General features: G+C 40.8%; 1 protein-coding gene across 2 annotated transcripts in view; it reads left to right on the forward strand.

Moving 5' to 3' along the window:
* The window catches only part of TTC28 (tetratricopeptide repeat domain 28), a 636,155-nt gene that overhangs the window by 187,904 nt on the left and 420,833 nt on the right, over positions 1-27,418 (forward strand). For both annotated transcript variants that reach the window (XM_040350766.1, XM_040350776.1), the window contains exons 3-4: positions 17,958-18,230; positions 26,453-26,583. In XM_040350766.1, coding sequence (XP_040206700.1) covers positions 17,958-18,230; positions 26,453-26,583 — 404 coding nt within the window. The remainder of the gene's footprint in view (positions 1-17,957; positions 18,231-26,452; positions 26,584-27,418) is intronic.

Genomic DNA, 27,418 nt, shown 5'->3' on the forward strand with positions numbered 1-27,418 from the left:
GGAACCCAAATAAAACTGATTTTTTGCTTGCATGTAATTGAATGATGGAAGCCAGCAGAGCATTACTCCATTCACTATGCTTGGGGCAAATTCCCTTGCAAAGTGAACAGCCTATTTACGTTTTGTAAGTGAACCCCTTTGTCTCTGGAGGACCTCTGTTGTTGAGATTCTGTATCATCCCTCTAGTTTCCCAGCAACAAACATTTAATACATTTTCAGTTAAAGCTACCAATAATTCTGCAGCTTAGAGTAGTCAGGACAAAGAGAGATGACTTCCGGTTTTGTAAGCTGTTGCACTTTGCTTATTTCTCCAAACCTTTAAAAAAAAGTCAAAGTTTCGTATATACAAAACAAAGGCAGATAAAGAAAACTGCCAAAAGGACCATAATTATAATTGACCTATATCAAAGAGATGTCTCAAAGGGGTGTCTGTAGACAACAATGTGAAGAAATACAAAAAGCCTTTATTAATTTCAAAAATTGGGCACTAAAAATACAATACCAAAACCACCTTCCATCACCTTAAAAAGACAACATTGTCTAAAAAACAAAACGTGGGTCTAGACGCCAAACTCACATTCATACAGTCTATACCAAATAAGTCATATCATGTATGTAATGGAATCAAATTGAGGGACTGTATGATTCCTCCTAGAAATATCCCAGGAGTGGTATTACAGGCAAGACCACAAAGAATTTATAAAGGTGACAAAGCAACCAATCACAAAGGGGATATTTTTGTCAAAATGGCAGCCCAGTCGTATGATCTCACTGCCCCCTATTTTTAAAAAAAATAAACAGTCAGTGTGAACGAAAAGAAGAGATATTATTTAGACTTGGATTTACAGTCAGCAAGATTCCTCTTCTTGATTGTTTCATGTCAGATATTTAATAGATTTTGTTGCTAAGACCTCAGTTTTGTTTCCTCATACATCTTTGTCATCAACAAGTTTGCTAGATCACATTTGTATGGAAAAAGCTGATAGATGTCTGCATTAAGTTTTTTTCTTCCATAAACTGTAAACATCTTTGACTTTATTTTCATCTATCTATTGTGTCCCCATGTTTACCCCATTCATCTTAGCTTTATTTTGAATCCACCATTTATCATTTTTTGCTTCTCAATTGTGGAGAGTCCTTTTATCGTAATACAAAGGCTTTCCATCTGCCAGTTGTTGGCAATGTAGTCTGCAGACTTTGTTTCCTGAAGTATGTCCCATGCAACTATTTCCCTTCCACTGGAATGAAGGTGATAAATAGACACCACAATAAGACGTTTAGGTGTGTGCTGCTAGTTTCAGTCACATGATGGCACAGGCTTTCAAATAATTATATCCTTTTTCAGAAATTTTAATTGGACAGCACTCTGAAACTTATAAGGGTTAGTTCACCTTTATCAAAAATTTGCCTATGAAGATAAGGGGCGCATCTGTGTATTAAAAAAAAATGCACAGCTTTGACCAAAATTGAATAATGCCTATGTTATAGGTGTAGGCCATTTATGTACCTTCTGCAGCCTTGGCTGAAAACTCCCAGGACGTGCTAGGACATTGCTAAGTAAGGCCTAGCTATTACTGTTCACCTCTAACATCACAGTAGCAAGCTTTTACTTTGATTCAAACCTACCCACATGCACTCTCTCTTCCCTGATGGAGTAGCTTTGAACTCAGAGTTTGAGAGCTTGCTCCTGTGATGGTGGAGGTGAGCAGTAAAAGCTAGACCTTGCTGAGCAACGTCCTACAAGTTTCCAGAGCAGGCCTCATGAGATACATAAATAGCCTACACCTACAGAAAGGGCTTTATTCAACTTTAGTCAAAACTGCATAGTTTGTTTTTATCTACAGACACCCCTTATCTGTATATTTGTTTATTTTTTTGGTAAATATGAACTAACCCTTTAGGCTCCATGCACACTGAAGCTGATAAACTGTAGTTTATTAGCGTTTTTGGCTTTTTTTTCAAAAGCCCATAAACTGCACTCTAGGTTAACCTATGTGTCCATGCACACATGGACGTTTTTTAGTGTTAATGATCAGTGGAGTTTATGGGCTTTTTTCTGAACGGCAGAAATTTGCATTCAAAGTGCTGTTTTTCGACGGGAAAAAACACAAAAAAAGCGAAACGCCGAAAAACGCACCAGCGTTTTTTTAGCGTTTTTTTATCCATTGAAAAAAAAAAGCTACACTGAAAAACGCTAATAAACGCTATTGCAAAAATGCTAAAATGCTACTGGCGGTTTTTATAGCTTTTTTTTTTAGCTTCCAGTGTGCATGGAGCCTTAATCATTCACAGAGCGAATTTTGAGCTGACTGCTGATGAACCAGCTGAAATTCGAGCCGTGGATACCCTTTGGTTTGAAAAATTTAAGAAAATTGACAAATGGACAGCATCCAATCAGGAGCAGACACTGTCGGGGTAGCCGATGCCGGCTGTCAGAATACATTAGCTAATAGGAGAGGTTCCTCCATCCACGCAAGTCTATAGATTTCTGTTAGGGCCTGGACCTTAACCTAGGACCTCTGCTGTGTCTGGCACTAACTCTTCTTGCTGAGCTATCTGAGATGGTGGACAGCTCCCTGCCTGATTGTTTAGACAACTTTCCCCTAAGTCTTGCTTCTCGTGAATCTTGAAATCTTTGCTCCTCCAATGAACTTCCTGATTTAAGCCATGTATCTGCACTTTCTCTTTGTCAGATTATTGTGCTCTCTCTCCAGCCAATATCTCACTTTTGTCACTCTTGCTGCAGTCCGTATCTTTGTTACCACTCATTATCGACCCTTGGCTTGTTCCTCAACTACACTTCTGCTTGATCTCAACCTGCAACCACTTGTTGTTAACCTTTGGCTTGTTTACTGACCACTCTTTTGCTTGATCCACAACCTGCTATATCTTCTACTGGACCATGGCTTGCTCACCTCCTGGTAGGGCATTCCTGAGGACTGTGACCCGGTGCTAACATGCAGCAGAACCCATCTCCACCATCAGGAGCTCTGGTGAACACCAGCTAGTACTTAGAGCCTGCACCTCGGGTGAGCCCACATCATCCACCAGGGTAACCTGCTTGTTCACTTATGCAGCTGGTCAGTTGGAGCCTCTCTACTGCTATAACTACTAGTCTCCAAGCCTGACCCCTGACTGTGACAATTTATCTCATTCAGCCGTGGGGTTGAAGTAGATCTTAAAGTGTATGGCCAGCTTTAGAAAATCATTATCCTCTCCAAGTTCTACTGGATTATGTAATATGACAACTGTAATTCTGGTCTGCATAATATGACCCCTGCCCTGCTGCACTGTGCAATACAATACAAGTACTGCTGTGTATTATGACATCAGTACTGCTTGACTGTGATTACTAGCTTTTCACCTAGTAGATTATAAGCCAGATATTGTAGGGAAAAATGTTCCATGCATTGATAATGCATATTCCCTCATCACTCAAGTTTTTTGCTTGTGATAATATTGCTTGCTTTGCTACTTTTATCATATTACAGCTTAAAAAATCTATTAGGAAATCTCAGAGCTAGCTGGGGGAGAGATTGCCATCACACACCACGTGATTACCACAGTTGGATCTCTACATGTTCCAACAGATGGACAGATTTTTGCCAAGCTGCAATTTGCAACTGGCAGTAGGTTAGGGTCACGCTCTTCAGATAGTATTTTGGTTATTGACACAAAGATACAGAGGTGTCTGTGTTTAGCCAAATTGCTTATCCTTAGATAATGATTCCCCTTGTTTCATTAGTATGTTAATTAGTACTAGATAAAATGATGAAAAGGAGCACAAAATGACAACAGGATATGCAGCAATCGAATCTCGTATTGTTTTTTTCTCAGTTGTTGTGGACAAGCAGGTTACTTTTGTAGTCTGAGCTTTGCCTGAACAGTTTTCTTCAGCTTTATCTTTACTCATGCAGAGTCATTGACTGGGTAAGAGGAGTCATACCAACCCTCTGACATCACCAGTGCTGCAGCTGTCTATCCATATCACTGTGCAAACAAATTTAGGGGTTGATTAATTCAAAGTATAACAGGCTGGATAAATGAACTTCACTTTCTTTTACAGGCAAACATTGCATTTTTATTGCCATTAAACAATATTTCTTTTTATTTTTTTTGCCGTTTCTTCCAACTGCTGATTGCCATTTGATAATGGCAGTACATATATGAGCTCAGCAACCAATCAGAATCCATCTGGAAATGTCTTGGTGTCTGTTAACAGTAGTTTCAATTAGTTACTTTGCACATTGAGTTCAACTCATTGAATCTAGTTTATTGAAAAAGACTTCATGGAGCTGCAAATGGATGATGGTAATACACAATCATCCCATTCTGTGAATTGTGCTAAAAAGGGAGCTATAACAGCTTCATGTGATGATGCCTCCTACGCCCCCCCCCCCCCCCCCAAAGACCTTGGTTTAACAGGCAACCTAGGATCTACGCTGTGGCGGGTGCCATTTTAATTTTTCCAGTAGATAGCTTCTCAGTGATGGCCTATGAGGAAATGCCAAAAATACAGTATGCACCACCGTATAGCTTCGGTAAGCACATACATTTTAGTTATTATAGCAGTGTTTACTTTGAAATGATATTGCAGTAGAAGTCGTGAACTTGTTTCTGTTTTGTTTTGTGGGCTCTGGGCTTTAAAAGTGATTTTGGTGACCTTCCCCACTTAATCCCCACACCCTGCTCCCCCAAGAGACCACAACATCCATTCCCCAATCTCCTCTTCTATGTGTGCTCAGCTCTGAGGGTTTATGGATTTTAAGCTGTCATAATCCTGAATCAAATGCCCCGCAAAGGCAAAAAGGTCTATCACATGCTTTAGAGGGGCCCAGGACTGGTCATTTGCAGTCATCATAGTGGGATGATTTAAATACTGGATGTAGAGAGAAGGTCGTTGTATTTGTAGGAGCTCTAAATGACCCCAGGGCTAGAACAGCAGGCCAATCCAATAAACTTAGGGTAGCACATACTGCATCAGTCAGGTTCAAATTATCCATCTCATCTGCAGGTGACTTAAACACTGCTTCAACAAGGAGAAGATTTTAAGGACACAGAATCAGTAGATAATATATAGGAAGCTTGCAACTTGAAATATCCTTGTTGAATCTGTATTTGCTACGAGGTGATAACAGATGCACCGTATTTGCCGGTGTATAAGGCGACCGGGCGTATAAGACGACCCCCTAATTTTACAGTTTTTTAAGATTTTTTGCCTGTACTCACTGTATAAGACGACCCCCCTTCCGAGGCTTCCAACGCTTCATATTTCTTCCTTCTGGAGCCATATTCTTCTTCATTCTTGCTGAAGCTGGAGCCATATTCTTCTTCCTTCTTGCTGGAGCTGGAGCCAATCACAGCAAGCAATGTATTCTATTAATGAATACAAAGCCTGCTTGGATTGGCAGAGGCTGTAACATCATCAGCCCATGCCTCTCTGACTCTCAAAGCCAATCTGAGCAGGCTACTGTAGGTAGCCTGCTCGGATTGGCAGAGGTTGTTACTCCAATCGAGCATGCTCTGTATTCATTTGAATACGTCACTCAACGGGATTGGCTAAGCGGTATATACTGTATGTAGCCGAAGCTACATACAGTATTACCGCACATCCAGCAGGCATCCAAGCAGCTGACCCGATGTATAAGACGACCCCTGCTTTTTGGCTTTTTCTTTTAAGTGTAAAAGGTAGTCTTATACGCCAGCAAATACAGTATATGTTTTGGCCAATGGCTTTAATCTTAGCATGGCCAAAACATGTAAGCTGTTTTTATCTGTTATCACCTCATAGCAAATAAAGATTCAACACGGATGTTTTGAATTGCCGGCTTCCTATATCTTATCAGAATTTTGTGTGAGTGATTAAAAGGACTTGCAGGACTCTAGACTTGGATTTATTAGGTCCCTGACGTGAGCGCTGCTACCCTTCTTTTCCTATTTACATTGCACCAGTAAGTGAGCACAAACACAAAAAAAATCTAAAGCAGACATTCTTGTGGACACAGGGAATGCCTCACCAGAGCTGAGGAAGATTCCAGTGAGGATGACCCTGTAATAACGGTCTTAGGATCAAGATTACAAGCATTGGTTGCTTCTAGGGATGCCAGGAAATGCCCCTAGAACTAGTGTAGGTTGAGGTCATCCACTGCGGCAAGATTGTCCTCTGTGTGTGTTTGGGAAAACATGTTGTACCTTGTAGTGGAAAACAACTGGGCCCAATGTCAGGCAAGGCCTCACATACTCACAAACCCAAGCATTTGGTGCTTAAGAGGGTCACAGGTGTCAGTCACTGTAGGCAGGCAGTGCAACAAGAACAGAGACCGGATGAGCCCATGATACTTTAGAAGCAAGAGCAGCAGCTGGAAGATGTAGGACGATTGGTGGGAGAGTGCATTTGCACAACACTCCATCTAACTGATGATGGCTTGAGTCCCACAGCCTTAAAGTGGAGATTCACCCAAATCATAAGACTATCTTCTCTGCATCATTGCACAACTAGGATAGACAATTGGCCAAAGATTTTTTATTTTGACATGTAAATACCCTAATAATTAAGACTTCCTGGGTTTCCCTCCCGTGGGAGTAGGCGTCTCCCGGCGCCGCAGTGATGTATGGGAACTCGCCGCAATGTGTACTGGGAGCACAGTGTCGTGCTTCCCAAGATACAACGCAAACGCTGTCCTTCGTAGTCCCACAAGATTTTCTACTAAGCAGCGACGCGTGACGGGGGAGTAGCTGATATCGCCATTTTAGAAAAGGGCATGCAGGTGAACATCTTTACTGTTCTGAGCTGTGAGAGTTTTTTCAATTATTGTTGAATGCCATCACAATGGGGCATGTACTTTTAATGACGCCGCCCGTTGTGATGGCAACCAATGCTCATGCGCAAGATAGAGCGGTGAATGCAGGGAGATGAGCATTCACCGCTTCCAGGAAGTCAGTGCTTGTGGGCTTCACAGTGCCCACAAGCAAAATGGAAAATGCCAATGTCTTTTTTTATAACTTACTCTTTTGAACGAAAATGGACAGAGGTTGTTTTCAGTCACCAAAGTTGTGAGTATTAATTTGTAATAATGAAAGCCATTAAATTCAACAGAAAAAAAACTGATTTGCTGCAGAATCTCCGCTTTAACCATTACTGGAATTAAACCAGTAGTGATTGTAATTTTTAAAACAGAATGTGCAACTGTATCACAGTGAGGTAGCTGCTAGTGCTTCAGCCTGACCAGTCTTGGTTACAGAGGGCACTTCAGAGATACAGTGTCACGCCAGAGGTTCTGCCAGGACTCTGGACCCAAAGGCAGTACACAAAGGCCACAATTCTGAGCCCAGCGCCCAATGGTCATATTCAAGGCTAGCTCGTAAACTTGGAGTCTGGCAGGGTCTGAGTATGGCCTCCAAAAATGTTGCTGAGGATACAACTATTCAGAAAGCTGCGTTGTAGAAACTAGCTCAAGCAGCTGTTTGGAAGTCTTCATTCAAGTTACCAAAGAGAAAAAAAAAATATCTACAGTAGACTGACTGAATGAAGTCAACAGAGAAAAATATGAATAATAAGGCAAGCAAAATAATAGTTAGACTGAAGAAAAGGCTTCCAAACTCCTAGAACTCAAACAAACAGTTTAAGGTGGGGTTGGTTTCAACATCTTGGGGCAGATCCACATACATCAGTGCAGGGAACAGCGTACGTAAGATACACTACGCCACTGTAACTTACTTTGCTTTTCTTTGAATCCTCAACGAATTTGCGCCGTAAGTTAAGGAGGCGTAGTGTATCTTTCGCGGCGTAGGGGCGCGGAATTCAAATTCGGCGGGTAGGGGGCGTGTTTCATTTAAATGAAGCGCGTCCCCACGCCGAACGAACTGCGCATGCGCCGTCCGTAAAAACTCCCAGGGTGCATTTCTCCAAATGACGTCGCAAGGACGTCATTGTTTTCGACGTGAACGTAAATGGCGTCCAGCCCCATTCATGGACGACTTACACAAACGACGTAAAATTTTCAGAATTATACGCGGGAACGACGGCCATACTTAACATTGAGTACGCCACCATATAGCATCTTTAACTCTACACACTGGAAAAAGCCGAACGGAAACGACGTAAAAAAATGTGACGGGCGGTCGTACGTTCGTGGATCGTCGGAAATAGCTAATTTGCATACTCAACGCGGATTACGACGGGAACGCCCCCTAGCGGACGCCGAAAAATTGCATCTTAGATCCGACGGCGTAAGAAGACGTACGCCTGTCGGATCTAGCCGAGATGCCATCGTATCTTGTTTTGAGGAATCAAAACAAAGATACGACGCGGGAATTTTGAAATTACGCCGGCGTATCAGTAGATACGCCGGCGTAATTTCTTTGTGGATCTACCCCCATATGTTTAACAAAGTCCCTCTTGTAGGCAGCAGTATACCCAAGTGCTTAAGGACTCCTGAAATCGTATGTCCCTCAACGGGCAATAACGATTCATACATTAATGTCTTGACTACTTTCTCATTGTAAAAGTATTTATTTTGCAACAGCAGTTTAAAATAGTTTGGACTGGTTTAGGAGGTGGCAGCTTCAGCTTCTAGTTGTAATTTCCTAAAGCTATAAAATGTTAAATTGAAAAGATAATAACCACCGGAGGCAAGCAGACTTGAAAAAAAGGAACTAAATTTAAAGGAAATGCTCAGGATAGGGTCGGCTTGAACAGAACATAAGTTATTACACCTGACATTTCAGTAACTCAGACACATTACAAACTAATATGATCATTTCTTCAGTATACATCCCTAATTCCCACACCTGATATTTTTTGATAGCATTCAACAATCTCTGTTTATTGACAACAGAAACCAGGTCTATTTTTCCTGTTGATTTATTTATTTAGCACTGTGATTCAAGCCATGGACCCAAGCTCATATGAGAATAAAAACAGCTTAGAAAGAAATGGAAAGGCAAATGTTACACGGCAACAAGTATCTCAAGGGCTCTCTACTAGACTCTCTTCCCACATGTGTTTCATATAATAAAGGCTGTGAAGTAAAAGTGTCGGTATAGTGCTATTATCACTTAAAAGAAATATTACAACTATAAATCATAAAGCATAAACTGGGATAACAATGCTGTAATGGCTTTAAGGTCATAATAATAAAGGACGATCACAATGTAAATGGAGTTCAATTCTGTATTGATCTGGAGATAATCAGTTTGAGAATCTCCCTACCTTTCTACATTAGTGTGCTATCTTTCGTATAAATGACTGTGCAGTTTACAGCTACAGTGTCCCTGTCAGTCTCTCGCCGCTTATCACGCACATGCAGGGACACTGCAACATTCATTGCTTAAGGGTTCAACAAAATATTGATTTCAGCTATTGTATAGACTTGACTTAGCTCTACGGTGTTATAATATCACTGACACTAGTGTTTGTCTATGTGATTATATAGATTATAAAGCCAATGTCACTGTTTTTTCTTTATCCTGCCATGGCCAGGGGTGTTTTATTACTTCTCGCTTGTAATCCTTTTTTGTCTGAAGTCTCTTATTATTCCTTTAAATGCAATTTTTAAATCAGATATATACAAAGTGGCCAGAAATAATATAGCAACATGGCCTCCTCCACTTCAAACTGAAATGCCGGCCACTGCTAATGTGCGTTTTGCCAGTAGTGTGACCAATCTGAGCAAAGCGAACAATAACAGCTTCATGTGCACCAGCTAAAAAATATGTAGTGAACATTTTGGCACTATTCAAGCTATTTAGTCAGTAAATGCTTGGGAGAAGAATTGTGTGACTTGAGATTTGATTTAGCAGCTCTGGTGGTCATAGTGAGAAAAGACTCACATTAGATGATTTTTCATAAAATAATGATCTGTCTGCTTATAGTCAACTTAAGGGCTCACCTAAAACTAACATTTCAATAGTTTATTGTAGAGGGTTTATATCCTCTGTAAGGTATTTTATTGCTTTTTGTGTTCCTGCTCTCGACACAAAAACAAGCAGGCAAGTCTCCTCAACTGGAAATATATAGAAACAAAATACACGATGTTGCTACTGTTCTTCACTCAAGCTAATAAAAATGCTTATATTGCTTTCTTGGAGAAATATTCATTACTTCTGAACTGGTGACACAACAAATAGTTAAAGGGTCACTAAAGGAATTTTTTTTTTTAGCTAAATGGCTTCCTTTACCTTACTGCAGTCCTGGTTTCATGTCCTCATTGTTCGTTTTTGCTTTCATGTTGCTGTAAATCCTCTCTGTTCTGGACACTTCCTGGTTGCCTGTTTCCTGATAACCACAGTACTGGGAGATTTCTCACGGTGGTCACTAATCAAGGAGCTGTGTGTAAAACGAAACTGGATTGGTGCTGAGGAGTTTTAGACAAAGTATCACTGCTCTCTATTGGCTGACTGCCCTCTAGTGGCTCTCTGTACATCAGAGAACCAGCAAACAACAGCAAAAACGAAACTACACTGCAGGCACATTATATGATTGTTTTTTTTATCTATTTTTAATCATTTTTAAAAGGAATCAGTTAACTATTATGTCTCTATGTCCTGTAAACAGTCATTTCAGCTAAAAATTTTTTTTCCTTTAGTGACCCTTTAAGGTGAAGCTTACCAATAGTCATGGGTGAATGTATTTAGAGTCGATTTGTGGGCCGTTTGACAAACTCATTGTAAAATTGTGAAGATTAATGAGAACCCCATTGGAGTAAAAGGGGGTGAATCTTGAAATGTAATTCTGGCATTGGGAAGGCTAGTAGGCAAGGAGTTATGAACCAAAGGGCATTGAGCTGGACATGTGCCAATGCAAAAAAAAGAAGAAGCATGTATTGTTTATGTAGCACTACCCCCGGAGGAGCTGCTGTTTTTTTTGGGTATATGCTCTGTGATCAACCCCTGAAAGTGACTCAAAACCCTCCCTTGACACAACTGGTAATATGGGAGTTGTGGGCCCCAGTAACTCGTTGGGGAGCACAATATCCCGTTACACTGCAACATATTATGCAAATTAGAGGTTACCTTTAAATGGGATGGATCCTTCAGTATGAAAGACAGACTGTGCACAGACCTCAGAGTAACCAAAGTAGTACTTGTAAGATAAAAATAAAGGAACAAAGGTAAAACAGTGACAAACTATCTGCAGAGCCCTTCAGAATCAGTAACAATAGTAACACATAGGTGTAAGCTAAACTATAATATCATACAGACCTGTACGAAAACACAGCAAGGGGATTCCCTCAATAAGATATCACATTGAAGTACCCCCTTTCCAAGCCTCACCCAGCTCTCCTTCTCTCTACAGTACTGCACAAGGTAATAGAACCAATTACTCGATCAACGAGTATAAAAATGAATATCAAAAATATGCAACACTAAATAGGTAGTCTTTGAGTAATATAGCAAACCAATGTGGTTTGGCGGGCCAGGCCCAACCTCAATATAGTTTATCTAACCAGTTTGTGCACGTATGCGTTGGCATGCGTTGGTGCGCAAAGAAGGAAAAAAAACTGTTTGTAATCCAAAGAGAAGAGAGAGAAAAAAAATAGTATCTGATGAAAACTTCCTGAACAGTCGAACCACAATTGATGAACATCAACAATCTGCCCTCCTGCAAGAAAGTCAGTACACTTGGGCAGGTGCCCGTCTCTTCCAACCGATTCAGGCCTTGTCCTTCTGTGGTACTCCGTCCATGATCTCCGGTCACAGTCCTGCTAGACGGCAGCCTCCGGTTCTCAAACAGGTCACAGGGGTACTGGAAGCCTGTCCAATCACTCCGTCAGAGGTTCCGTCTCTCCTTCTCCAAGGCACTCTGCCCGGGCGTATGTAGGCCTCAACTGTGGCCTACTTCCCGTGGAGACACTTCTGACAGTGTCCTCCTGGGTTGAAGAGGCGGTCCAGAGAGAGCACACCAAACACGTCCTCCCCCTTATATTACCTCCCCCAGCAGGATGCGTGGAAGGCAAAGCATCTTGGGGTTGTACAGCTGCTCTCTGGGTAATGTAGTCTATTACAGGCCAGGTCAAATGGAGTCTCTTCTCTCTCTGTACTCAATTCCCCAACAGTCTATGCGGTACCAGAACAAAATGTAAACAGCAGGTGGCTCTAATTTTGGCCACAGGAGGGAGCTGAGATCCTTCACGATCAGCAATAGTAGTCTTTTATATCACATCAAAAAGGATGATACCCCGCTACATTTATAAGGTTTCAAAATTAAAAATGTTCAATTCCTTTTAAGTAACATGCTTTGGGTATTCATTAAACTTTCCTGTGAACTGCCACAGGGTTATTGAAAAAAAAGTTTTAGAAAGAAACAATATAATTTGCTGCTAAATTATATTTCTGATCCCCAGCCTGCTTCACTTTGTAAACCAGCCAGCCAGGGGATTGCAGCCGAGGTCATTGACCATGTACAGAAATAGCCGAATATGGTTAATGATAACAGCCATCAAAAAAATAAAAAATGTGCAGGGTTTCCTAAGATATCTATACCAGACCTGCACATGATGATCCTCTTCTGATGGACTCTCATTGCAACTTGCCACCTGGCTGCTGAATGTCAGCAAGCTGGCCAGTGATGTAGTCTGACTATATTTATTCAATGACATGACCTGGGATGCTTGCTGGCTTGTTTACAAATTGAAACAGGTCAGTAGGCAGCATAATCTTTTGGTTGCTAAGACACTGGCTGTCACCTGCATCTCAGCAACCAATGACACTGGGTTTTATTTACTAAAACTGAAATATCTGGTGCAGCTGTGCATGGTAGCCAATCAGCTTGTTCAATTAAGAGTTGTCCAAAAAACCTGAAAGCTGATTGGTTCCTATGCAGAGCTACACCAGATTTTGCACTCTCCAGTTTTAGTAAATCAACCCCACTGTGTAGTTACTTAAGTCCTAGCAACTAACAACATGTGTGGCTTGCTCAGGGGGGAAGTTGGCATTTAGCCATGGTAGTAAATTAATGGGTTTCTGCAGCCACAGCAGCAGGGGGTTCAGGGGGTTAAAATGTAAAATCTAGTTAATCCCGAAAGATGATCATAATGGGCCGAATCCGATTATCTGCAGCAAATGATCAGATCTTTGGAAGCTTCCATTCACTGGACGTGCATATACAATATTTACTCCATGCTGGCTTAGCTCCCCATTATTGCCCATCATTAGTAAGGTGTTATTTATATATATCTCTGTCATATTAGAAGAAATCAACAGAAGATTGAACCAAAACCTTATCCACATGTTCACTAGTGCCACCAACTGTCTCCAGTATAATAATTATGATCCATACAAGGGAAGATCGATTATGCGTCTATTATTCAACAAGCTTTACAATGGGATGCTTTCTGCTACATGATATTTTTTAAAATCATAAACAGTGGTATCTTTCATGGCAGAGAGCTGTTGATTTCACTTTCTACAATGCAGATAGTCACTATCAGTTACAAGACTGTATTATGATTGTCGATTTATGTGGTTATCAGAGCAAATGTTATTTAGAAATACTGCAGTAACTCATTCAATGTAGAAGTGAATATTTGTCACACAGTAACAAGACTAAGAAGGTAATAGATCTATTTGGACAATCTTTGTGCAGTGATCACTGTCCAGTGACATGCTGGGAACACCAGTGATTAATTGTGTGCCCCTTCAGTTAGACTGAGTTGTAAATATTATCCTGCTCATAGCAATCCCAAAAAACATTTGTCAATACACCTAAGCACATGCATTTGCTAAAGTTAAACTTAAAGGGGTTGTAAAGTAAGAAGTTTTTTTTTATCTTTTAAAGCATTCTATAAAAAGCCTTCTGTGTGAGGTCCCTCTCTGTCCAGCAATATCCACAAGTCATCCGAGATTCTCCCTCCTGATTGGCTTAGACACAGCAGTGGCACCATTGGCTGATGCTGCTGTCAAAGTCAGCTAGCCATTTAGGAGAGACGGGGGTGTGGCCGGGTCAGGGAGCTGTGATTTGACTCACGTGCCCCATAGCAAGCTGCTTGCTGTGGGGGCACTAAACAAGGGGGGGGGCAGAATCACAGAAGAGGGACCCAAAAAGAGGAGGATCTGGGCTGCTCTGTGCAAAACCACTGAAACAGAGCACGTAAGTATAACATGTTTGTTATTTTTATAGGGGAAAAAAAACAAAACTTTACAAGGCAAATATAAAAGACACATAGGAATACAATTTTCTGTCCATTGATACATCATTATTTGTTTTTATTATTGAAGCAACAGTAGCAGAGTTCAGTGTGGTAGGGGACGAAAAAACACAAGGGCTGTTTTATTACTGGAGTTGTACTTTAACCAGTAACTGAAAACTTAAAGTGTTTGTTACTTCATATTCCTGATATATGTCTGCTGTACCATGTACTTGTACGAGGAAGTCTCCTGTTCTCTTTGTATTGCTTTCTTTATGTGAAATCCCTAGTGTTTCTGCTAGTCCCCTGGCTTTCCTATTAAAAACTGACAACAATAAGCAGGAGAGCACACCAGCTATGCTGGGAACACAGCCTGTTCTCCTCCAAAGATCAGACTTCTCCTGACATGCCCCCACTGCACAGCCATTCACTGGGAAGCTCAGTGTGCTGCTGCTTCTCCTCCCCCAGCTCTTCTGCAGTTGAGAACAGAGGGAATATGATCACTAAAAAAGGGAAAGAGGGTATTTATATATTTTTTTATATCTATACACAAATGTTTTGCATTTCATTTCTATTTTAAACTGAATGTGTTGTTTTACAAGGTGATCATTTACAAGCATTATGGCTATTTTCTATTGCATTTCAAAACAAACAACTAACAACAAAAAATGCAAAACCTAGGGATTAAAATGCTTTCAAAGAATTAGTGATCTGCCAAAAGGGAAGTCCAGTAAAAATCTTTTTTGTTTTGTTTTAAATAGATGAGGAACAGCTGGAACATTTTTATAACTATGTGTGTCTCCGGCTGGGTTCACACTACTACACTACTTTCATCCTACTTTGCTCTGTGTTCAATGTTTCCCTATTAGAGCGTCTTGTAGCGTCCTACACAAGTCGGTCCGACTTTGAAAATGCTCCCTGTACTACTTTTGGTCCTACATTGATCCTACTTCAGGCCCATTGAATATCATTGAAGTCGGACCAAAGTAGTATCCTGTTCATGAAAGTAGGATGGATGTAGGACCAATGTAGGATAAATGTAGGACCAATGTAGCAGAGTAAAGTAGGATGAAAGTAGTGTAGTAGTGTGAACCCAGCCTCCATGGGGGAATCGCTAATCATATCCTAACCAGGTGACCCCACAGGAAAGAGGGGGGGATTTCCCTATCCGACACAAAAAATGGTCTTGGAGGTGAAGATGCTGGATGTGGAGGTCCTGGGCTGGTGTGGTTACACGTGGTCTGTGGTTGTGAGGCTGGTTGAATGTACTGCCAAATTCTCTGAAGCACCTTTGGAGACAGCTTATTGTAGAGAAATGAACATTCAATTCAAGGGCAAAAGCTCTGGTGGACATTCCTGCAGTCAGCATGCCAATTGCACTCTCCCACAAAACTTGTGACATCTGTTCCATTGTGTTGTGTGATAAAACTGCACATTTTAGAGTGGCCTTTTATTGTGGCCAGCCTAAGGCACACCTGTGCAATAATCATGCTGTCTAATCAGCATCTGGATATGCCACACCTGTGAGGTGGATGGATTATCTTGGCAAAGGAGAAGTACTCACTAACACAGATTTAGACAGATTTGTGAACAATATTTGAGAGAAATAGGCCTTTTGTGTACATAGAAAAGTCGTAGATCTTTAAGTTCAGCTCATTATAAATAGGGGCAAACACAAAAGTGTCGCGTTTATAATTTTGCTCAGTGTACATATCATGACCAGTGGAAGAAAAAAGAAAGAACAACACAAATTTAAAGCGAAGGTCCACCCATTTTCTGCACTTTCTCTTTATGGTATGCATTTAGCTTATCCTTTTCCCAGTGCAATAAAATAAATCTAATTGAAAATACATTTAATAGTGTGATTTCTTCTGTACTTCCTGCCATCCCCGCCTAGGCGATTATGTCACTAGGCAATTTGCAAGGATTTATGGGATAGTGGTGTCATGTATCTCAGGAGCCCTTGAGAATCGAAATCTCAAGTTGGCAACCTGTCAGCAAGAAGGAGAGCCGCGCAGCACCATTACTGCGCATTCATGAGATCAGAATGTGCATGCTGGGTAGCCAGCTGCACGATTATCCCAGAAATTAAAACAGGAGTGCTTTAGATGCCTGCAGCTAAAATGGAACCTACCTGACTCCGAGATCTGTAAGCAAAAATACATTTTTAAAGAAAGTAAAAGTGCAGCACATTTGACATGTTGCAAATGTTAATGTCCATGTTTGGACAATTACAGAGCAGTCTTTAAAAAAAAAAGTGTTTGGTGGACTGGAGCTCCGCTTTAAGCAAACAAATTTTCGGGGATTAGTGGAAAATACCACTATGTTAGTTAGCAAATAATAATTAATAATTTACCATGCAAACACAATGAAAACGTATATTGTCACTATTGGGCTTTGGTACAGATAGTAATGTATTGTTTTATTTAATATGTTTTTAAATATGTTATTAACATTTAGTTTTTTAATATTTCATATACACATGGTAAATTAAGTGGGAGTTGCTCCACTAAAAAAATCATCCTATCTGCCCTCTTTGGTGCTGACAACAACAGAGTGCAGGGTGAGCAACTGCGACAGAGGTACAGACTGAAGTGGGAGATTTTAAAGTGTTACTAAACCCAGTAATATGAAATTGGTTAATCTAACCACCCACAGTGCCCACAGCTTAAAAATCTTCTTTTTATATTAAAATACTGCCACTCTATACCTTTTTGGCTGATCTGTATACCCCAGTCACATGATAACCTGCAGAGTTTGTCCAGAGCTGTGTGTTCAGGTAGGAGGAGATACTAACGATCGTTTTTGACCCATCGGTTAGGCGTCCATCGGTCAAATTGTAAAGCAAGTTCTCTTTTTTTTGACCGAAGGATAACTGACCGATGGCGCCCACACACGATCAGTTTGGACTTTGAGATCCTTTTTACAAAATGCAGAGGATTAACCCCTTAAGTTGCACCGTGAGTATAACAAGCATACTATTCTACATATACAGACTGGTTTTACCATTGTTGGTTTCGTAACACTTTAAGAGCAAATCCTGTCGTAACTTATTAATAAGGATGGCCTACATATGTATACATCCTAGCATGCCTAAAGCTTAGAAATGTTCTGGTTCTTCACTTGCATTTGCCCTTCTACACAGTCATGTGTACTGTGAAGGAATTATGTACCACTTTCTCTTTAGTACCCCGTTTGTCGCACTGATTAGCTATGCACTCACATTATTTTATTGGTGCTTACTGTAGTCCACAAGGATCACTAGCCAGCCAACTTTTAATGAGATCCATGTTTGTTCAGGTAGATATGTCTAAATCGTGACACTGCTGACTGCTGTGTTTGTCATCAAGCACTTATATCCTAGAAAACTAGAATTGTTAAGGGTCTATAAGGACAGACTTTAAGATCTGCAGAGTTACTATCAAGGAGCAAAAGAGCCTTTAACCATCTGCGCCGATCGTAACAGCTTATTGAAATGCAACCTTAAACTGAAGCTCATAAAACAGGCCAGTTGCCACATTACAAATTGACCTCTTTTTGACCATTGCTTTTGTTTTGCTGACTTCATTTCTGAAAGCATTATTTGTTAGTGAAAAATATATTTAAGCTGTTAAGGTGACAGGTTTATGAGTTTGAGAAGAGTGATGCATTTATGAATATGTTCTGCGACAAAATGTTTTGAAACAGAGAGGATATATTTTTATGCTTTTACAGAAACTAAACTTTGGCCTTTATCATATATTAAACTATGATACATTGAGTTATTATTTTTAAAGATGTCATGTGTATCCATCATTAATGACTGTTGTTTGCTTCTTCTTTTGTTATCAGAATCTTTGGAACCTACTTACCAACAACTTCAGAAGATGAAACTGGACAAGAGCCCTTTTGTGGTAGTGTCAGTGATTGGTCAAGAACTTTTAACTGCAGGACATCATGGTGCTTCAGTGGTTGTGTTAGAAGCTGCACTGAAAATTGGGACTTGCAGTCTAAAGCTGAGGGGTTCTGTGTTTTCTGCCCTAAGCAGTGCTTACTGGTCTCTTGGAAACACAGAGAAGAGCACGGGATATATGCAACAGGACTTGGACGTAGCAAAGACTCTAGGTACATCCAAATATTGGTTTGCATTTGTGTTGATCTAGCATGATTTAGAATACATCTTTAAAGCTGAACTGCAGGGAATCAAATAACACACAAATTTATAAATCCAAGACTAGTATAGAGGCACTAAGGGGTCTTGCAGAGGAGGTAGATCAAAACAGCAGCGTGGTTTTATTGTTAACATTTCGATGAAGCTTGGTCGTGATAATTAACAGAGTATGAGTATGTATATATATATATATATATATATATATATATATATATATATATATATATATATATATATATATTTATATATTTACACAGTATAGCAGAGCTGTTTTACTTGCCAAAGAAGTTGTATATATTTATTTCTGAGATTTAGCCCTGGTTCACACTGGGTACGATCTCAAATCGGCGGCAATTGTCGGCAATGGCACTGTCCTAATCAGTGCGACGCCGCATCTGCGATTTCAAAAAGTAGTTCCTGTACTACTTTTTGCGATTTCGGGCCGCGATTTACATTAAATTGCGGCCGAAATCGCGGCAAATCGCATTTTACCGCAATTTTGAATTCGCAGCAGTGTGAACCTAGGCTCACACAGCCTTGTCAGACAGAGCAGCCAGCATGGAGACTGATTTTCTCTGCTCCAGCCTGTGATTGGACAGTGAAGGAGAAGCAGCAGACTGATGAGCTCATCTGTGTCTCATTCCTCCTACAGCGTGTTCCTTGTATACACATGAGGACTGCAGCAAAGATGATTGGTTCACTTTGCTGGTTCCCCCTCAACCATTTTTTTAACAGCCTGAAGTTCAGCTCTAAAAGATTTGGCTATACATACTAAAAGCCAAATCTGATAAATCTAGACCCTGGCCAACAGCATCAAACTTGCACAATGGAAAGACACTGGTCAGCTCAATCATGCCCATGGCCAGCTGAAGAGATAGTGAGACTAAGCAGGAAAGAACACATTATTGTAATCTCAGATCTACTTGAACTTGATAGGAGGTAAAACAGGAGGACGAAGAAGGTGGAATCCCCAAAAACTCACATGGGGCACCTGCAGCTCCTTGACTAGGAGTCATTGGATGGGTCACAGCATCACATAGAGTTTTTTCTAGTTGGCATAATCCCACAAAACAAAGTGTTTGAATGTAACTGTTTTCCAGTGTTTACTAGTTGGGAAACGAATATCTTTTCAGGCCCACATGGCCTGCCTTAAAGAGAGGGACAATACCCTCTAGGCCTGGTCTACAGCCTTGGGGCCTTAAACAGACACTTACCTTTCTCAAAGCCACCATCTCCCCAAGGATGGAGAGGAGAAAGGGGATACCCACTACCAAGCATAATGACACAACAAACTGTCCCAGAACATTGCATCCCTGTTTTGTCATAGCTAGGTTCAATCCTCACCAAGGGTTGGCCAGCTGACAAATCAGACATGACTTTCTATACCCACCCTTGGTACGCTACTGGAACATTCAGAACAGAATGGCTGTCAGGTGATATTATTAGGATCATCCCTGGGTGGAATGGTCTGCAAGAAAACAAAACTGACCATAGTGAAAAGAAATTCAGCAAGGCTGCTAGGGAACACACACCTCTGCATACAATATATTGTATCACATGATACATTTAGTGTACGTGAAATAATTCAGAATTCTTTGGTACCTTTGTTTAATGTGTCTGTAAATACAAAGGTGTCATTTATTAGACAACATGTCATTGGTCAATTTATAAGCAAAAACTCTCTGCACGCACCAAAGTCATTAAATCACAGCCTCCTGTTTTACAAGACTTGCCATTTCTCAGGATAGATTTTTACATTTTTGAGGGAGACTTTACCACCATTTAGTAACCTCTCCCATCCCACCTTTCTGCTGTGTGGCTATGTAAATAGATTTTACAAGCCATGTATTACCAACGTGCATGGCGGAGATGTCAACCTCCAGTGACCCAAGGCAGTGCAATTTGGCTGTTTGTAGCCATTAAATGGCAATTTAATGGGTTAGTGCTGACGTCTGTCAGAGAGACCCGTCTGGAGTCTATAAAACTACTCATGCTAAAATCAGTAAGAGTGACTTTGCGTCAGAAAATCTCCAAGATTTGCTTTTCTCAGCAATACACTCTGACATATCCGCATAATTACTAATTCTCTTTTTGGTTACTTTAGCACTTTCAAAGGGTTTGCATGAATTTTATTTTTCCTATTGTATTACATTTTTATTAAATTCTTCATAGTAACCTAGATTGCATACAGTATAACATCCAGTGCTGTGTTTGATTCCATTCCCTTTTCCACACCAGCATAAATAAATAATATTCTAAATTCTGATGATTTGCCATGGAGAACTTCCCCCTTACATGATTTTTTTTCCCTTTCTTTAGCTTTTAGAATAGTTTTGATTAGAAAAAAAAAATCCAATGCAAAGGCTTACATTTGTGCATCTATGTCACTATATGGTGTAAACAGAAATACCTAATAATACAAAGGAATATGTTTACGTCAATGTAACTGTTAGATACTTAGCATCAGTATAATAGCAAAACAGTTACCTCTGGATTTTTTGGGGAGCTCCTTTAATAGGATAGGTGAATGTTATATCTATCTAAAGGTCTGTAAATCCATACATTATTTAATAATATGTACCGTATATACTTGAGTATAAGCCAACCTGAATATAAGTCGAGGCACCTAATTTTACAAAAAAAAAAAATTGGAAAACGTATTGACTCGATTATAAGCCTAGGGCAGGGGTGTCAAACTGGCGGCCCTCCAGCTGTTCCGAAACTGCAAGTCCCATCATGCCTCTGCCTGTGGGAGTCATGCTTGTAACTGTTAGCCTTGCAATGCCTCATGGGACTTGTAGTTTTGCAACAGCTGGAGGGCCGCCAGTTTGACACCCCTGGCCTAGGGTGTCCATCTGCGTGCCTCACTTTGCCTCACTGTGTCCATGTGCATGCCTCACTGTGTCCATGACTCACTGTGCCCATGCCTCACTGTGCCCATGACTAGACTTACGTTTAATATGGGAGTATATAGAAGGGGTGCCTGGCTTTGAAAAATCGGTGCTCCCTGGCTGTAGGCCCCCCTGACAACAAACTTTGCACACTTGTGGAAGAGTGGAGCTATATGTGTGCCAGGTTTAGGTCCGGTACCGGGTCCCCAAGGTCTGGGAGATCAGGCGCAAAAAGGTGACTCGAGTATAAGCCGAGGGGAGCATTTTCAGCACCAAAAAATGTTCTGAAAAACTCGGCTTATAGACGAGTATATGCGGTACTTAAAGTGGTTGTAAACCCCTCCTTAGAACTTGCACCTACAGGGAAGCCTAGATTAAGGCTTAGGATACAGGAGCGGCGATACAAGAAAGAAGATCTTAGGAGACATGGCGGTGGCCGCAGAGGGGACCGAGGAGAACTTTGGGGGGTTCGATATCAGGTAAGTCAATCATAATTTGCTAGTATGCTATGCATACTAGCTCATTATGACTTTCTCTTGCAGGGTTTAAAAAAAAAAAAAAAAAAAGGTTGAGGGTTAACTTCCTCTTTAAAACTGCTTGCTGATATACACACACGCAAGATACAAGACCATTATTTCAATGGACCAGTAAGGAAATTGCCAAACTTGTGTTTTCTGAATTATTCATGTTAACACCTATAGGCAATTTGCATGAATCAGAAATTATAATTGGGAATGAAATAATATAAAATGTAGTACAAGGTAACTATGAAACATTTTTGTTGGTTTCACTAGCCAAAGACATTAGATGACACACACTTACTTATTAGGCATGTTATACAGGTCATATATTGACTGTGAACTGAGCACTAAGCTCATATATAACCATCCAAAATGAGATTTGGGGGTTCAAGTAACAGTTTATAGCTCCACTTAATGAATAGTCTTCCAACCTCAGTACTGCATTTAAATCTATAAAGTGTACCTGTTTTACAGTAGACAATATGCCTTATGGGATTTCTAATATTGCAAGTATGGAAACTTACTAGGGACAAGTCAGCTATAGCAGCTTCGATATCTCTGTCATAATGTGGGAAAGGCTTTGAATATAAAGTGACACTTTAAAAGTGTGCCGAAGTTGTCATTATTACAGGATTCAAGAACAGGGTCTACTGTCACAGTCCTGCCCATTCATAGAATTCGTTTTTCTGCCCAGTTATAATTTCACAATTAAAAATAATCTATTTCCATAGAAAGTTAACAACCTATCCCTAATGCTAAAACATAAAATCAAATGGGAGCAAGACCTCAGTGCAAAATCTTTAGAGTATGTGGTGGAAATGTGGTATGACTTTTATGAAGGCTTTCGGTGCACTTTTCCTATGTCTAAATAACTGCAGCTCCAAAGCATTTGTCACAAACCTTCATACTGGCACAAAGTCCTTTCTGGGAGCCCAGGGAAACGTTCTGAAACCCAGGTGTGTATTTCCAGAAATGTTTCCAAATATTAGCCTATGCCTTTCCCAACCATTATACCACAATGCAGCTCATCTATTTACGGTACACACTCTTTCTATGTGAGACCCAAGATAAAAGAGCTGCAACTGAAAGCTGGAGGAAGCTAAAGTTGAACTTTACCTATAACAGCGTGATAAAAAATAATGTTCTTTAGCAAGGAGAATACATTCCACATTAATAATTATGCTATCAAAATTAGTGTGTGCTGTAAATTGCCTTCAGCATTGCTCCGGTTTCTTCTTGCCATACTGCTGAAGCATAGAGCCCCTGAACAGCAGTAAATCATAAAGCTGGACTAAGCCCATCAATGTAATGGTTTCAAAAAACAGTTACATTCCTGGAATGTTGGGATTGCTAACTGTCACATTGCTTGTTTCCTCAACCAAACTGTCAAACCATCAAATGGCTGGTGTCATAACTGCAGCACTATGGCAGTTACATATCAAACAGAAGCAGCTTCCTTGGCTTTAAAGGATAGGAGGGGTTACAGTAATTCCGCTTGAAGGCCCCATACACACCATAGAATCTATCCGCAGATAAATCCCATCAAATGGGTTTCTGCGGATAGATTCTATGGTGTGTACACTCCGTCGGATATTTATCCGCAGATAAATCTCCCCTGGGATGGATTTCCAGCAGATGGATATTTGCTGACATGCTCAACAAATCCATCTGCTGGAATCCATTCCAACGGATGGATCCGCTCGTCTGTACAGACTTACCGGATCCATCCGTCCAAAGGGATTCCCCGCACGCGTCGTAATGATTTGACGCATGCGTGGAATTCCTTATATGACAGCGTCGCGCCCGTCGCCGTGTCATAATAGCGGCGACGGCGCGACACGTCATCGGCAGAGGATTTCAGTGGGGATTTCAATGCGATGGTGTGTACACGCCATCGCATAGAAATCTTCTGAAATCCTCGAGAGGATTTATCCGCGGATACGGTCCGCTGGACCGTATCTGCGGATAAATCCTCTCGTGTGTATGGGGCCTAAGGCTGTCAGCAGATCGGCCTCTACAAACTCAGCAGTGCCTAAAAATGGAGAGCAAATGAGCATGTGCAGAGGAAGGTGAGACCGTGTATTACTGGATTAGAAACAGTATAGACACTTATTTTTAATGTCTTGCATAGCTGTATTTGCAAAATGAGCCAGCCTAAAGTAATCTAACAGGACTTAATTTTCTGACTAAAATTCCACTTTAAGGAAATCTAGAAGTGTGCTTCTCGTGGGACACCCTGGGTACACATATGAGACTCTGCACTAGCCTGAAACTATGTGCAGGCATCCTATGTTACCTGTATGTAGGACCTGTATGTAGCTTGCAGGTGGAAATAGGTTTACTTTAACACAGTAAATGATTGGCGACTTGCTTAACTGCCAGCAAATACATTTTATCAGACTAGTGTCTTAACTACCAAAAATATTATCCAGTGTTGCCTTAAATTTAATGTATACCTTTCCTGAGAGAAATGTGGAAGCTACCATTGCTGGTGTCAGTGATGGCAGCTTCCATGTTACTCTGCAAAATAAAACCAAATAAATTCCCAGCTCAACTTACCGGCCAACCTGCTAACCAACCAAATTGTCTAAGACCCCCATACACACTATTAGATTTTCTGAAGATTTTTGTCTTCAGATTTACTAAAACCATGTAGTGCAAGGGCCTGTCTGATTGCATACAAATTGAAACTCTTAAGGTTTTACCTCGTATTATATGGTTTTGGTAAATCTGAAGAACAAAATCTGCAGAAAATCTAACAGTGTGTATGGGGCCTAACAGTATGCATTAAAAACAGGGATTTAGTTTTCACACATTTGCAAATACACGCGTAAGCTACCGAGCCCATCAAGGCACCCCAGTATTTTCTGTAGTCCTAACTCTAAATTTGAGAGCCTCCATAGTAGAAGCACATGCATTATAATGGATAGGCAGAGGGCAGGTGAGCCTGGAGGGAGCCCACCCCTCCTTAAAGGCACAGGGGCACACAGGACACCCAGCATATAGAACAATGGCAACAAAGGTGTCCAGTACGTCTCCTCACTAATATTTTAACAGTACAAACAAATGGCCACTCCCCTCTATAAATGGCCTTTGCAGCAAGGAGCAAATGGAAGGTCAACGCATGTCAAACAAAACCAAAGACTTTCCTGAGAGAAATGTGCAAGCTACCATTGCTGGTTTCAGTGATGGCCGCCTCCAAGTTACTCTGGAAAATAAAACCCCAAAAATTCCCAGCTCAATTTACCAACCAGCCTGCTAACCAACTGAATTGTCCTGTCTAATATTATGCGATAAAAACAGGGGTTTAGTTTGCACACAACTGCAAATACATGCATAAGCTACAGAGCCCCATCGATAAGGTGACCAGATTTTTAAAATGAAATCCGGGGATATATTTTCTCTTTACTAGTAATGGCGGCAATCAGCAACTCTCTGCCCGTCGTCCGCCTCACAGCTAGGGTTGTCACCTCATCCCTTTAAACCCGAACACATATTGATTACACAGGTTGTATGGCTGATTAAGGTGGTAATTCAACTCACTTAGTACCTTATCTGCATTAAATCAGCCTCAGAATCTGTGTAATTCATATGTGTTCGGGTTTAAAGGGCTGAGGTGGCAACCCTACTCACAGCCTCTCAAGTCTTACTCTCCGGGCCCCGGCTACTACGGGATGGGGAGCGGAGGAAGATCACTCCACCATGGAAGGCAAGGAGACAGGCAGGTGGCTGGCCAGGATTTGAGCCAAGGCAGAAGAACATGCGGGCGAAGCTGAATTTGCATGCGCACGAAACTGAAGAAATATTCCCTCCGCTCCGACCAGCACATGATCATCAGAAAGGGGCACAGATAATGGGAAAAATACAACCCCCCTATGCTAGTACGCACGGCGGAGCGGGGGTGTGTAATTCAATTTTTTTATTGTAATTCTGCACTGACTGTCTTTGAAATTGCCCCTGCCCCCTATTAAATCCAATCTGGGGACAAAACCGGGGACAGACTTGGTCCGGGGACAGTGTCCTCAATCAGGGGACTGTCCCCTGAAACTGGGGGTGTCTGGTCACCCTACCCATCGAGGCACCACAGTATTTACTGTAGTCCTAACTAAAAAATTTGCGCGCATCCATAGTAGAAGCATATCCATTATTATGGATAGGCAGAGGGCAGAAGAGCCTGGAGGGAGCCCACCTCTCCTTCAAAGCACAGGGGAACAATGTTCCTTTTTTAAATGGAAGCATAAAATAAAGAAAGATCCAGATCTGCACTGGTACAGAATCGTTTACTTATTATAGGTGATACTACAATGCAGTTAAATACTGTATGTGATACTTTTCTTTGTACTAACAGTTCATTTGTGTGTACAAGCGTTCACTAGATCCACTCTCTCCTTCAGCTCAAGCAGTACTGGCATAACGTCACACTGGATTTGTGTATGGTTTAATGTTTCTCATAAGCAAGCTAACATACGCCTAATTATGAAACATATGGAGACTACGTGGCTATTATTACTGCATGAAGCTTCTAAAACATCATCCACCTGTTATGTTGCTACTTGCTTCAAATACAATGCGATTGCTATTATGTCACCAGCTTTTTCTATCACTATGTAGCAGCAGCTGCAGTACTACATGTCTGTGTTCTGCAATTTCTATTTAGATACGGCTAGCTAATTAAGTTCAGAGAGAGAGAGAGAGAGTGAGCAATATAATGGACATTTGGAATATTGGCTGTTTTTTAATATGTATTGTATTGATGCACTCCAGGTGACCAGACAGGAGAGTGCCGTGCCTATGGGAATCTAGGATCTGCATTCTTTTCCAAAGGAAACTTTCGGGAGGCACTTACTAACCACAGGCATCAGTTAGTTCTCGCCATGAAGCTAAAGGAGAGAGAGGTAAGAAGTCCATTTTTGACAGTTTAAGCAGGCTTAGTGATGAATGGCTGGAGGACTTTGATTTTCTTCACTGTATTTGACATCAACTCTTGTCACACTTTGATTTGTAGAGCTCAGCCAGTGTTGTATATGACATAGACCACTGAGCGTCCTATATCTTGGTGTTCTTCAAAGAACTATACATTTAAAGTCACATGACACTGCGCTTTTAAACAGACAAGCATGTGATTACTTTTCTGTGTTTTATCATATCGGGTGGAAGAAGTGAGCTGTTAACAAGGGAAATATGGGAAAAAGGGCTACATTTCCATATTTTTTTAACCTAAGTGCCAATGTAGATTGTGCTAATGCATTGTAGTGCAATACCACACACTCCTTAATGTGTGGTATGTCACACAATTAAATGCACTGCACACCTTTCCTTTTAAATAGGCTGTCCAATCACAATAATGGATATATAACAGATGTTTACATTTTATTGTGGTAGGTTCAGTATAGGTTTCCTTTAAATCAAGGATCCTCAAACTACGGCCCACCAGCTGTTGCTGAACTACACATCCCATGAGGCATTGCAAAACTCTGACATTCACAGACATGACTAGGCATGATGGGAATTGTAGTTCCTGAACAACTGCTTTAAATAATGCATATATTTGTCTTTGTTTTAAATGCTTCATTGGGCATGTGACATTTGTGATTAGATTGATGGGAATGTTTGCCTGACATTTGCCAATTTGTTTGTGTAGAGATAAGCTTTAATCAATTTTGGCCAACACATTTTTTTTTTTTTACATAAATAAAAAGATATTCTGACAAAATGTGCTATGCAAGACGT

The sequence above is a fragment of the Rana temporaria genome, chromosome 1 (assembly GCF_905171775.1).
Source record: "Rana temporaria chromosome 1, aRanTem1.1, whole genome shotgun sequence".
NCBI classification, from domain to species: Eukaryota; Metazoa; Chordata; class Amphibia; order Anura; family Ranidae; genus Rana; species Rana temporaria.